Source organism: Hemitrygon akajei, chromosome 1 (assembly GCF_048418815.1).
Source record: "Hemitrygon akajei chromosome 1, sHemAka1.3, whole genome shotgun sequence".
Lineage (NCBI taxonomy): Eukaryota > Metazoa > Chordata > Chondrichthyes > Myliobatiformes > Dasyatidae > Hemitrygon > Hemitrygon akajei.
The window spans coordinates 56,352,585-56,367,083 of record NC_133124.1 but is presented as its reverse complement, the minus strand read 5'-3'; the positions used below and the strand labels follow the sequence as shown (position 1 = coordinate 56,367,083).

The 14,499-nt window shown below is 40.5% G+C and overlaps 1 protein-coding gene across 2 annotated transcripts in view; it reads left to right on the top strand.

Moving 5' to 3' along the window:
- colec12 (collectin sub-family member 12) overlaps positions 1-14,499 on the top strand; it is a 148,046-nt gene that overhangs the window by 115,651 nt on the left and 17,896 nt on the right. For both annotated transcript variants that reach the window (XM_073043581.1, XM_073043572.1), the window contains exons 4-6: positions 2,766-2,864; positions 7,040-8,086; positions 9,320-9,814. In XM_073043581.1, coding sequence (XP_072899682.1) covers positions 2,766-2,864; positions 7,040-8,086; positions 9,320-9,814 — 1,641 coding nt within the window. The remainder of the gene's footprint in view (positions 1-2,765; positions 2,865-7,039; positions 8,087-9,319; positions 9,815-14,499) is intronic.

The window sequence follows — 14,499 nt, the reverse complement described above, 5'->3', positions numbered from 1 at the left end:
CACTAGTAAGTTTTCTTAGCTGTGGTTTCAATGTAGTTTCGATCAGAACAGGCTATTCATGATGTTTGTTCCTTAGAAATACTCATAACTTCTCAGTCCTGATTTGGAGCACATGCAGATTCAGAGGCAGTAGTTCTAATCCAGTCTGTTTAAATTAGCTGATCTTATAAAATGATGCATGTGTTCTGTACTCATGCAGAGCCAGGAGAAGGCAATTAGCAAAGTACATTTTGAATTAAGAATGAAATTTGCTGTAATGAGTAAGGTGCAATGGTTCCAGAATCCTACTTTACTGCAAGTAGAGCATCTGACTTGGCAGAAGTTTTCCTTTAAATCAGACTAATGTTCCAACATTACACTTCTGGCTGCTACCTTAAACCATGTCAGCATTTCAGCACTTTTTGTTTCTTTTTCTCCTTCCGTACCAACAATTGGAAGGCTCCAGTGTTTGCTGTAAGTGCAAACCTGAAAATGATGTGGCATTACTGAAATACTGCTGTTGCCACAAGATGAGGACACCTGTGTAGGAGCCATGTGTCTATTTTCTGTCTGTCTGCATTTGTATATTGTGGTAATCTGTCACATGGGTTGGGATGTGGTAGAAGCAAATGAGTATAGTTATGTATTCATGCTTTGTCTTTAGGTTTGTTTGGTCTAGTTGAGAGGGGGTGAGCCACGGGGTGATATTTTTTTTGAGGACCACTAATTTGAACGCTAATTGCACTATTATACCACTTGGTATTGCTAATATTGCTATTAGACCATTGTATTGCTAATTTAGTTTCATTAGTGTTTTATTACCATAAGATCATTTGTCTTTGCTGGTTTTGTAATAAAGGATTGAATGTACCTTTCTCAACTGGGAGCTTAATCATTTTGAAAGCACATCATACAGTGCCAACCCCTGGCTTAGGCTCTCAGCAGTTTGGTTTGTTTTCAAGTAACCACTGTAATCTGTTTCCATTTTGCTTGAGAGAAATGTCAAATGTAGGAGCTTTTACAAGAACAGCAACCTTCCATTACACAGATTGTTGGTTCTGGGCCACTGTCAGCTCTCCTAGCTGTATTTTTTCTTGAAATATTGACATCTCTGAAGTTGGCTCACGCAGTAGGAAAATCATTTTTGCAACAATCAAATTTCTGAGCAAAGGAGGAATGATCCACTGGAGTGGAGTAGCAACCACGTATCGAAATGAATCACAAACAGGATTCGGAAAACAAATCTAAAAATCTGGCAAGACTACTGTGTCTGGATCATAAAGTGATTTATGTGTAAATGATGTGTAAAACTTATGTGTCAGCTTGTCGGAAGAAAAAAGTACTTCACATAAACGGTAGCCTGTAAAATGTGGTGCCATATTTGCACATCACTTAATTACGTAATCAGATTAATAATGCCTGGATTAATAATGGAGAGAGGTGAGTTTAGATCCCCATCAGGGCAGCTGTGAAATTTAAAACAAAAACTCTCAGTAATGCTAACTACAAAGCCGTCAGATCGTCATAAGAACTCCTCTGGATTTTCTGATTCCAGGTAGGAGTGAGTAATCCTTAACATTGTGCTCAGATTTCATGAGTTTTCATGACATTACATCAAATCTGGGCAATGAAATTGTCTTCTCACTACCACCTTCCATAGTGTTGTGTATACAAGCTTGGACCTATCAATGTAGTTCATTATGAATTAACTTCTGAAGGGCTTGAGTAAACCATTCATTTGGATTACAACACTTGTTAAAACAGGGGGAAAAAGCAGATCGATCACTGGCTTGACCAAGTTACCACGTTCATCTGAAACATCTAGGATTGGTGTCTTATAGTGCCATGAACAAAATAAAAAACTTAGCAATGCACAAAACTTCTTAATTAAAGTACCTGGGTACTTGTGTGTAGTTTTGGTCACTGAATTACAGGAAGGATATTAATAAGGTTAAAAGAGTGCAGAGAAGGTTTACAAGGATGTTGCTAGGACTTGAGAAATTGAGTTACAGAGAAAGGTTAAATAGGTTAGGACTTTATTCCCTGGAGCATAGAAGAATGAGGGGAGATTTGATAGAGGCGTATAAAATTATGATGAGTATAGATAGAGTGAATGCAAGCAGGCTTTTTCCACTGAGGCTAGGGGAGAAAAAAACCAGAGGACGTGGGTTAAAGGTGAAGGGGGAAAAGTTTAAAGGGAACATTAGGGGGGGCTTTTTTCACACAGAGTGGTGGGAGTGTGGAATGAACTGCCAGATGAAGTTGTAAATGCAGGATCACTTTTAACGTTTAAGAAAAACTTGGACAGGTACGTGGATGAGAGGTGTATGGAGGGATATAGTCCAGGTGCAGGTCAGTGGGACTAGGCAGAAAAATGGTTCAGCACAGCCAGGAAGGGCCAAAAGGCCTGTTTCTGTGTTGTAATGTTCTATGGTTCTATGTTCTATGGTATATCCTGGCAACATGAAGCATATGCAAGGAGCTATATGGATAGAATATGTCCATGCTGGAAGAGCTTGTATAGGATACCTTGAAGTGCAAATGCAAGGGTTCTGAGCACAGCATATGCTTATGGACAATATCATTAAAGTATTATAGAAATGTGCCTCCTCTTAAGTGAATTATAAAAGTCAAGTCATGTCAAAGTAAATGAACTCTTATTTTGTCTGGCTAATCAGTAACTGCGTGAAGAATCCACAAGAAAATCACAAAGTTTTTTGGTAAACTTGTAAAATGCACTTCTCATTATGAGATATTACCTTATTTATCTTCCTTGATTATTCCAGTTGTACAGAGAATGGACACAGTGACAGAAGGAATGGAAACATCACAAAAAAGTTATTCGGAAAAACTAACTGCTGTTGAGACTGACCTGAAAAAATTAGGTAAAATATGCAACAATTATTGTGCCAGAAAGAAAATCAAATTGTATAGTGATGAAACAAATATAAATTATCCTAGATTAATTTAGATCTTTTTAAACAATTAAGACATAGGAGCAGAATTAGGCCACTTGGCCCATTGAGTCTGCTCCACCATCCTGTCATGGCTGATTTATTATCCTTCTTGTCCCCATTCTCCTGTCTTCTCCCTGTAACCTATGATGCTCTAGTTAATCATGAACTTGTCAACCTCCATTTTAAATACACCCAATGATCTGGCCTCAACAGCTGTCTGTGGCAATGAATTCCACAGGTTTGCCACCTTCTGGCTAAGGAAATTCCTCCTTATCTCTGTTCTAAATAGACGTCCCTCTATTCTGAAGCTATGCCCTCTGGTCCTAGACTCATCCACTATAGGAAACATTCTCTCCACATCTACTCTTCTAGGTCTTTCAATATTCAAACTTAACAAATATCCTATGGTTAATTCAGTATTATTCAACTTATGAAAGCCAAGACACACCCAAATGGGAATTAGATATTTCTTAAACAAGAGAAAATCTGCAGATTCTGGAAATCCAAAGCAATGCACACAAAATGCTGGAAGACCTCAATAGGCCAGACAGCATTTATGGAAAAGAGTACCATCGATGTTTCAAGCCGAGACCCTTCAGCAGGACTTCAGTATTTCAATATTCGATAGGTTTCAATAAGATCCTCTATTCTTCTGAACACAAGCAAGTACAGGCCCTGAGCCATCAAATGCTCCTCATATGTTAACCCTTTCATTTCTGAAATCATTCTTGTGAACCAACTGTGGACCCTCTCCAATGCTAGCAACATTTTTTCCTAGATAAGATGCTCATAACTTCTCACAATACTCCAAGTGTGGTCTGACTAATGCCTTATAAAGTCCTAGCAACTCATTCTTGTTCTTATATTCTAGTCCTCTTGAAATGAATACAAACATTGAATTTGCCTTCTTTTGACTGTGCCCTACTTTATTCTGTGCCCTGAAACCTCATTGTTAACAATGGACTGCAACATCCTCCCAACCACTGAAGTCAGGTTAACTGGCTTATAATTTCTATTCTTCTGCCTCCCTCCCTTCTTAAAGAGTGGAGTGATATTTACAATTTTCCACTCCTCTGGAACCATTCCAAAATCCAGTGAATCTTGAAAGATAATTACTAATACCTCTACAATTTCCTCAGCTACCACTTTCAGAACCCAGCAGTGTAGTTCATCTTGACCAGATGCCTTATCTACCTTCAGACCTTTCAGATTCCCAACCACCCTCTCCTTAGTATTAGCAACTACACTTACTTCTGCCCCTAACATTCACAAATATCTGGCATACTGTAGTGTTTTCCACAGTGAAGACTGATGCAACATACTTAATCAGTTTGTCCACCATTTCTTTGACCCCCCATTACTAACTCTCCAGCATAATTTTCCAGTGGTCCAACATCCACTCTCAACTGTCTTTTACTCTTTATATACCTGAAAAAAATCTTTTGGTATCCTTATTTATATTATTGTTTATCTCCCCTTCATATTTTGTAATTTCTCTCCTTGAGTTTTTTTTAGGTGCCTTCCACTCGTTTTTAAAAGCGTCCCAGTTGTCTAACTTCCCACTAATTTTTGCTCTATTATATGCTTTTTCTTTTGCTTTTATACTAACTTTGAATTCCCTTGTCAGCCATAGTCACCTCAGCCTCCCTTTAGAATACTTCTTCATCTTTGGGGTATATCTAACCTGTGCCTTCCGAATTGCCTCCAGAAACTCCAGCCACACTATTTTGCTGTCATACCTGACAGTGTCCCCTTTCAACCAGCTCCTCTCTCATACCTCTGTAATTCCCTTTACCTGACTCTAATACTGATACATCTGACTTTACCTTCAAACTGCAGGGTGAATTCCATCAGATTATGATCACTGCCTCACAAGGATTCCTTTACCTTGAGCTCCTTAATCAAATCTGGTTCATAACACAACATCCAATGCAGAATAGTTGATCCCCTCATGGACTGAACCACAAGCTGATCTAAAAAGCCATCTCATACACATTCTACAAATTCCCTTTCTTGGGGTCCAGCACCAACCTGATTTTCCTAATCTACCTGCATATTGAAATCCCCCTTAATTATCATAACCTTGCCCTTACTACATCCCTTTTCTATTTCCTGTTGAAATTCATATCCCACATCCTTACTACTGTGCCAGTGTGTGCTATGTCTCTGATATTTTCTCTTTGAATTTGAAAAGATGAGTTGTAATCACACACACAATGTGACAGATGTTGAGGGCAGATTACTCTGGCCTGTTCAGAGGCCTGATTATAAGTCCCATCAGGGTCTTCTTACCCTTGCAGTTTCTTAACTCTACCCACAAGGATTTTAACATCTTTTAATCCTATGCCATCTCTTGCTAAGGATTTTATTGCGTTTTTACCAGCAGAGCCACGCAACCACCTCTGCCTACCTGCCTGTCCTTTTGATACAAGGTGTATCCTTGGATGTTAAGCTATGATCAGCCACAGCTCAGTGATGCCCACAACATCACACCTGCCAATCTCTAACTGTTGTACATGATCATCTACCTTGTTGTGTATACTATGTGCATTCAAATATAGCATTGTATTGAGTCCTGTATTTGTCACCCTTTTTGATTTTGCCCCCATTTTACACTTCAACTCATCGCACTGGCTACAATTTTGCCCTATTATCTCCCTGTCCTTCCTCACAGTCTCACTACACAACGCATCAACGTGTGTACCAATTGACCCATCCTCAGCCCCATCACTCTGATTCCTATCTCCCTGCCAAATCAGTTTAAACTCTCCCCGACAGCTCTAGCAAAACGTCCTGCAAGGGTACTGATACCTCTTTGGTTCAGGTGTAGCCTGTCCATTTTGCACAGGTCATACCTTCCCCAGGAGAGATCCCAATGATACAGAAATCTGAAGCCTTGCCCCCTGCACCATTCCTTCAGCTACACAGTCATCCTATTCCTATCCTGATTAGCACGTGGTACTGGGAGTAATCCAAAGATTACTTACTACCTTGGAGGTCCTGTTCTTCAGCCTCTTTCCTTGCTCCCTTTACTATCTCTGCCCCTCACCATCAACATCATGGGGATTATCATTGATTGTTAACATAACCAAAACCAACCACAGAAATATTATGTGCCTAAAATTAAATAATGTGACTGACTATCACTTTCACCTTGTCTGACCTGTGCAGTTCCTATAATTGATTTTGTTTTTTAATGACAGAACTAAGGAAATTCAGCTCTATTGTAAACAGTAGCATTCCAGAATATACTTCTGATTATCAAATCATTAAGGTTAAAAAAATTCAATAGATGTATGGGTTTCTTAAAGTTCGACATTCCACTAAAGCTTGTATATTAAAATTCCAGCATGAATTTAGCACTAGGGAAAGATGGATGTAATAGCAGAGGTTAACCTTGGAAGGGAGAGGAATACTGGAGCTGCTCTGGAGAAGATCAAAATCCCCTTACAGACTCTTTGTAAAAAGTCTTACTCAAAGGTATTGACTTTGGGAATACAATTCTTGTTATTATCAAGCCCCCCAAAGCCAGAGAAAGCAGATCTACTGGCATTGTTGTAACAATGTTCAGGTAGAACATTGCCAATGAAGCAGAGTGGTTACTTATTGTTCCTTACACCAGCTATCCTTTAGCTGATCTGAGAAAGGGTGTCATGTATCTCGTAAATTATGAGCAATTTTGCTTTGTTGGTCTTTAACCTACCACAGCTGGATTGAGACTATCTGAACTGTTTTTATTCTAGATATTTTAAAAAAGATTACCCTTAACTTGTTCATCAATGCTCAGTAGCCCATAAAATCATTCCCTATTGGTGGCAGCAAACTCAAAGAAATTAATTTCTGAGACAGAGTTGAAGTTCTAGATTTGCATCGTGAAAATATAGTCTTTGGTTGGTTGGTAAAATTTTGGTGTACACTTTTCAAATTATGCATACATTGGCCTCCATTATGGAAGCATCCTCATCAGTTTTATTTTAATTTGAAGTATCCATTAAACTATTTAGTGCCCATTAAACAGAACTGTAAAAGATACAAAGAGGAAAATTGCATCTGCTCTTTTGTGATTATCCATTCTGTTTTCTACTGTTTATTATATCTTGTAGATGACCAGTCTGATATGAAAGATCAAAGTACCACTTCAGAGCTGTCCAAGTTCAAAACCGATATTCAGTCCCTTCAGAACCAACTTAATGATATTGCTGGCAGTGCCTCCAAAAACAAAGCTGCACTAGACAAGCTACAAGAGACTGAATTATCAATGACAACCAGCCATAACTCCCTCAAAACCTTGATGGATGGCAACACAAAATCCATCAGAGCCATTAACCAAACATTATTGACCTACAGTGGATACATCAACAACCTGGAGCAAAACACCGGTAAACTGCAAAAGGACATTCAAGAACAGACCAAATCCCAGAGCAGTACGGTTATAAATCTCAGTCAAATAAATCAGACACAGATCCGGCAAATGGATTTATTCAGTTCACTGCAGAAATCTGTTGATGATGCCAGTCAGGCAATTCAAAAGATAAGGAATGACTGGCAGGCTCTCCAACAGGCATTGTTTCAAGCACAAAAGGACACTGACTGGTTAAAAGAGAAATTACAATACCTACAGCTCCAAACAGTGAACAACTCTGTCATGGTGACAGGTAATAGTGACACTTTGGAGGATATGAGTAATCAGCTGAATTCTCTCATTAGCCAGATGGCAAACATTAGCTTTATGGCTAACATTCATGAGGAGAGTCTCAAGGATCTACAGAAATATCAAAAAGCCCATGAAAACAAAACTGCCACTAGTTTTGAACAACTGGAAATGCGCATGGATATAAATGAAAGAGATATTGGAACTATCATTGGCAATATCAGTTGGACTGTGCAACATCTCCGGTCACTAACAAACAACTTGAATGGTATCAAAACTACTTGTACCAATACACTAAGTCAGCATGCTGATGAGTTAGCCACCTTAACTACCAACATGGACAGTATCCGCATGGATAGCTCTCTAATCAAAGCACAGCAAAGTGTAATGGAAGCAAAATTGGACATTGAGGTTGGCAACTTGTCTATGATAATGGAAGAAATGAAGCTTGTGGACAAAAAACATGCTCAACTGATCCAAAACTTCACAATTCTTCAAGGTGAGCATTTTTCAGAATCAGAGTGAGAGGGATTTATTTTTACCACTTGTCAATTAAATTCAGATAAGGATGAACAAACTTTTTTCAGACCACCAGCAAGGTACAGGTATCAATTTTAACCAACGTTTCAATGACAAGCTCTACCCCCTTCATCAGGGATGATGCCCAGGCACGTCTAGTTGAGCGGTATATTCACCCCTGTCGTCCATCCCTCCTGCCTAGTTAGTCCTCAATCAATCAAGTTTCTGCTGTCCTACCTTGTTTACAATCAAATTCCAGTTTTTACTTAGAGTGAGACCTTCACCTTTGTTGAAATTCTTTTCCTCTACTTTTATTTCACTAGCCTCCTTCACCAGATGACCCCCCAAAACAATTTATCATTCACAAAATATCTGAAAATCAAAATATTAATACTTAATCAATGTGAAGGACTATATTTGTAATTTTCAAGAAAAAGGAATAGGGTTGTAGAAACATGAATAAATTATGAAAAATAAGTAGAGAATTTTAATGGAAAATTAAAATAATCATCTATAAGTTGTGAAGATAGAGCTAGAAGCTATAAAATATTCTTAACAGTTACAACAGATTAGGGCTCAGAACTTTATACATTTAAATTTTGGGTAAGTAATGGGGAAATTATTCTGACGTGGTCAGGCCAAAACTCTGCCATGCATCATTTCAGAGATGATGACAACCTGGCCAAAAGGGAAATTGCAAGTTCAGGTTGTTACTTGAGGAGCAGTGAATATAAAGAATATAGGCTCAGCAGATGAGTTACATTATGGTCAGGGTACTGAGGTCAATCATTGACATCAGAATTGGAGCTAGGTTTGGGAATTGTAGAGGGGGAGGTACATATCAGAGGATAGTGAATCTTTGTCCCTATAGGTGGTGAAGGCCAGATCATTAGATGACTTTAGGTAAGGAAAGGAAGAAGTAAACTTAAAAAATATATATTATGCGTAGTAACTTCAATGGAGGATATATTTTTGTCAAATTAATGAACCCTGTGAAATGTTTGTAAACAAGTTTTTGAGCATATTTGGTGTCCTCCTTCTAGAATGATGAACTGTGCAGCACCAGATGTATAAAGCTCCTCCTCTGTCTTTATTGTTAACTTAAAGAGGAGCACTTCTATTATGATAACTGAAGAATTATGAAACTATGTTGAATACTTTTATTTCTGACCACAGGACTTTACTAAAATGCCTATTTTTAATGAAAATATAGGTCCTCCTGGTCCAAGAGGTCCTAAAGGTGACAAAGGAATACAAGGACCACCTGGCAATAAGGGAGCAAAAGGACAAAAAGGTGACCTGGGAGAAGAAGGAATTCCTGGACCGATGGGTCCAAAGGGTTCTCGAGGTCCTCCAGGAAGTAAAGGAGAAAGGGGCAGTCAGGGATCTAGAGGATCACCTGGCATGAAAGGTCAAAAGGGTTCAAATGGAAGACCTGGAACACCTGGAGCAAAAGGAAGCATTGGACTGCCAGGTCCCAGTGGCAAAGAAGGTCTTCCAGGAGCACCTGGGGAACAAGGCCAACCAGGAGCTGCAGGAAGCAGAGGGCCGCCAGGACTACCAGGACCAGTAGGACCACAAGGACCACCAGGCCCAAAAGGACCACCCAGCTTAGCAATACCAATGACCTTAAATGGTCAAGTAAGCCATTCTTATGGTTTTCCAGGACAAAGAAATCATCCTTCAACAGTTTCTCCAAAGCCAAATGGTAAAAATCTTTAATTATGTACTAGAATGGAAATGATGATTAAGAGTCATAGAGAAGTACAGTACAAAAACAGGGCCTTTGACCAATCTAGTCCATACAGAAAACATTTAAACTGCCTACTCCCATCAACCTGCACTGGGCTCACAGCCTCCATATACCTACCATCAATGTACCTATCCAAACTTCTCTTAAATGTTGAAATCAAGCTCACATGCACAACTTGTGTTGGCAGCTCATTCTGCACTCTCACAGCCCTCTGAGGGAAGGAGTTTCCCCTCATGTTCTTTTTGAACTTCCACCTTTCACCCATGACCTCTGGCTATAGAACCACCCAACACCAATGGGAAAAGCCTGCTTGCATTTACCCTATATATACGCCTCATAATTTTGTATACCTCTATCAAATATCTTCTCAATCTTGTCCATTCTAAGGAATATGGTCCTAACCCATTCAATCTTTCCTTATAACTCAGGTCCTCTCCAGACCAGGCAACAACCTTGTAAATTTTCTCTATACTCTTTCAACCTTGTTTACATCTTTTCTGTAGGTACACGGCCAAAGCTGCACACAAGACTGAGAGTACTTAGAGTATTGTGTTCAATTCTGGTCACCTCATTATAGGAAGGATGTGGAAGCTATGGAGAGGGTGCAGAGGAGATTTACCAGGATGTTGCCTGGTTTGGAGAACAAGTCATATGAAGCAAGGTTAGCAGAGCTAGGACTTTTCTCTTTGGAGCGTAGAAGAATGAGAGGGGACTTGATAGAGGTCTACAAGATTACGTGAGGCATAGTTAGGATGAATAGCCAGTACCTGTTTCCCAGGGCACCAATAGCAAACACCAGAGGGCATATGTACAAAATTAAGGGAGGGAAGTTTAGGGGAGACATCAGGGGTAAGTTTTTTACACAGAGGGTTGTGAGTGCCTGGAATAACTTGCCAGGGATGGTGGTGGAGGCTAAAACATTAGGGGTATTTAAAAGCCTCTTGGACAGGCACATGGATGAAAGAAAAATGGAGGGTTATGGGGTAGTGTGGGTTTAGTACTTTTTTTTAAAGGATTATATGGGTTGGCACAACATGGACGGCTGAAGGGCCTGTACTGTGCTGTAGTGTTCTATGGTTCTATGGTTTAAGACTCCAAATTAGGTCATACCATCTTCTTGTACAACTTCAACTTAACATCCTATATCCTGTACTCAAAACATTGATTTTTGAAGGCCAAGTGCCAAAAGCTTTCTTTAAGACCCTATCTACTTGTGACACCACTTTCAATGAATTATGGACCAACATTCCCAAATCTCTTTATTCTACCACACTCCTCAGTGCCCTACCATTCACTGTTTAAGACCTACCTTGGTTGATCCTACTGAAGAGCAAAACCTAGCACTTGTCTGCATTGAATTCCATCTGCCATTTTCAGCCCATTTTTCCAGCTGATGCAAATCCCTCTGCAAGCTATGATAGCCTTCATCACTGTCCACTACACCACCAATCTTGGTGTAATCCACAAATTTGCTGATCCAGTTGACCACATAATCATTCAGTTCATTGATATAGATGACAAACAACACTGATCCCTGCGGCACACCGCTAGTCACAGTCCTCCAGTCAGAGAGGCAAATATCTAGTACTACTCTCCAGCTTCTCCCACAAAGTCAATGTCTAATCAAATTTAGTACCTCATTTTCTTGGCGAACCTTCCATGCAGCACCTCGTCAAATGTCTTGTTGAAGTCCATGTAGACAGCATCCACTGCCCTGCCTTCGTCCACTTTCTTGGTAACTTCCTCAAATACTCGGTAAGATTGGTTAGACATAACCTACCATCCTACCATGCACGAAGCCAGGCTGACTATCCTCAATCATTCCGTGTCTATACAAGTATATATTGGGTTCCTTAGAATACCTTCCAATCACTTTACCACAACTGATGTCAGGCTCACCGGCCTATAATTAGCTTGTTTTTAATTAGAGCCTTTTTTAAACAGTGGAACGACATTGGCTATCCTCCATCTTCTGGTATCTCTCCTGCCGCTAAGGATGATCTACCCGGAGAATTAAAGAATTTTAGAGTTGTATACTTTAATAATAAAGTAAACCTTTGAACTGTTGAACCTTTAAATATCTCTGCTAGGGCCCCAGCAATTTCTGCACTTGTTTCCCATAAGGTCTGAGAGAACACCTTGTAAGGCTCTGGGGATTGATCCACCCTAATTTGCCTCAGGATAGCAAACACCTCCTCCTCTGTAATCTGTACAGGGTCCTACTAGTCTGTCTTCCTAATTGTTTGGTATGGGAGCCATTATAAGAAACAATTTGCATTATTTGTAAAATCAGAAGCTGCGATACTACTATGGCTTTTAATGACATTGGGACATAGCATTTTTATAGGTAAGGCAAAGGGAGAAAAATACATGATAAGCAAAGTGGTGTTATCAAATGGGTTGTGGATCTGAAGTTAGAAAGATCCACTAAGATCTTATTAAATGGAGTTACAAACTTGAGTGTCAGAGTAATCTTGCTTCAAATTGGTATATTCTTGGGTATAGTCCATAACAAGTTTCAAAACTTGAATTTCAATACACCAAAGAAAATATATTGTTTACTTGTAAGACTAATATATTTGATATGTACATAAGGGCTATTCTTTGCATAAATATAAAATTATATTCTTTTTGTTATCTTTATTCAAAAGCAATATCCTCCAATATGAATATTCCCATCTATTTGTATCAGAGCATCTTTCTTCAGGTAATTGGAGGAGTGCTAGCATTTCATCTCTAAAGAATTGTGTTTAGAAATGTAACAGCAGACCATCAATGACCTCAGTTCTGTTCCAGCATCACAGTGGTGTGGTGGTTAGTGCAACATTATTACAGCTCAGGGCATCGGATTTCAGAGTTCAGTCCTGGCGTCCTCTGTAAGGAGTGTCTAAACGCCCTCCCCGTGGAATGCACGGATGTTTATTTTCCCCAGATCCTCCAGTTCCCTCTCCAAAGATGTATCAGGTCAGTTAATTGCTCACTATAAATTGTTCCATGATGAGGTTTGGGTTGAACTGGGATGCTGGAGGTTGTTGGGCAGTGTGGTTTGAAGGGCCAGAAGGGTCAATTCCACTCTGTATCACTAAATGAACAAATTGATTAGATCACACTAATGTGATACCTAAGCTCTATCTGTCGACTGGTTCCATTACTCTTAACAATCCCTAGATTAGTGGTCGCCAACACGTCAATCGCGATCGACTAGTCGATCTTTGAGACTTTCCCAGTAGATCCCGAAAATAAATAAATAAATAAATAAATAGATAGATAAATAAACAAATACTGTTGAGAGATTGTTTCCGGGTTGTGGGGTTTTAGTTCCGTTCTTTCTGCCCAGTGCGCATGCGTGTAGCTCCCCCGCCACGTTCTGGTCCCCAACCACCAGGCCGCGAGGAAACGAAATGAGTCAGCTGCACCTTTCCTCATTCTCTGTCAGCCCACTGTTGAACTTGAACCCACGCAAGGTCATCGGTCGCCTAAACGCAGTGACACCCTCGCACCCGGGATCACTGGTTGGCCTCGGGCAGCCGGCGGGAAGTGCCGTCGCTACTGACCTGGAGCGCTGCCTCTAAACCTGTTTACCACACCGAATGTTCATGGGGAACCCGGTGCTAAAATATTTGCAGACAACCTAATTCAGGCTCAGCGTTTCGTAAGTATCAGAGCAGCTACCTCGCTGCGATCTACTGAAACAAACTTTTGTCCGCCAATAGATCCCACAAGGGGGGCAGGCAGGCACCCCGTCGCACTCCTTGTTTGGTCGGTCGCTCTCTCTGGACGGTGACTGCCACGGCCCCGGAACGGGGACATCCGGCCCTGACCTTGTCCTCTCACCCCACCCACAACCAGCCGCACCTGGCCAAAGCGCCTGGCAGCGGGCGGGTGGGAGGCTACAGTTAGGGCCTGGAGGCTGTCCAATGAGGCAATGAAGCCCTCAAAACTGCTTCAGTACCTTAAGTCCAAGCACCCTGCACTTAAAGACAATCCCACTGAGTTTTTTTCAGCTGGAAAAAACGTGAGCAAGCAGGACAGCAGCTAAGTACCAAGAGCCACGAAAACTAAATTGCTGAATAGACTGGACATAAAGAACCTGCTTCAAGTATCGCTGTATTCCCATTGTGTTTAGCACCCCCACCCCACCTTGTCGGCCGGTCCGCAAGAATATTGTCAATATTAATCCGATAAAAGGGTGGGTACCCCTGGTGTTTGTACATTATTTCTGCTTCCAGGTTGCAGGGTTTTACTTCCGGTCTTTTCTGCCCTGGTGCGCATGTGTGTAACTAATTGCTCTAGGGTCGATCTTGCCTTTTTCTAAGGCCAAGGTAGGGGATCTTGGGCTTAAAAAGGTTGGTGACCACTACCCTAGATGAAGCTATATTCCCCTACTTATTTTCCACCTCAGTTGGTTGCCCTTCATGCATTTATACAATGGCACATTCCATTGACTTCAATATTAGAGAAGAAAAATAGCATGTACAGTTACTTACTATTAATCTATTTACATGATTAACGGTTGATGTCATGCAGATGATTGACTGAACTTAACAACACCGTTCAGTCCCTTTGGCCATAATGTTGTGCCAACTCTTTAACATACTCAAATCAGTCTGACCCGTCCCTCTCACATAACCCTTCATTTA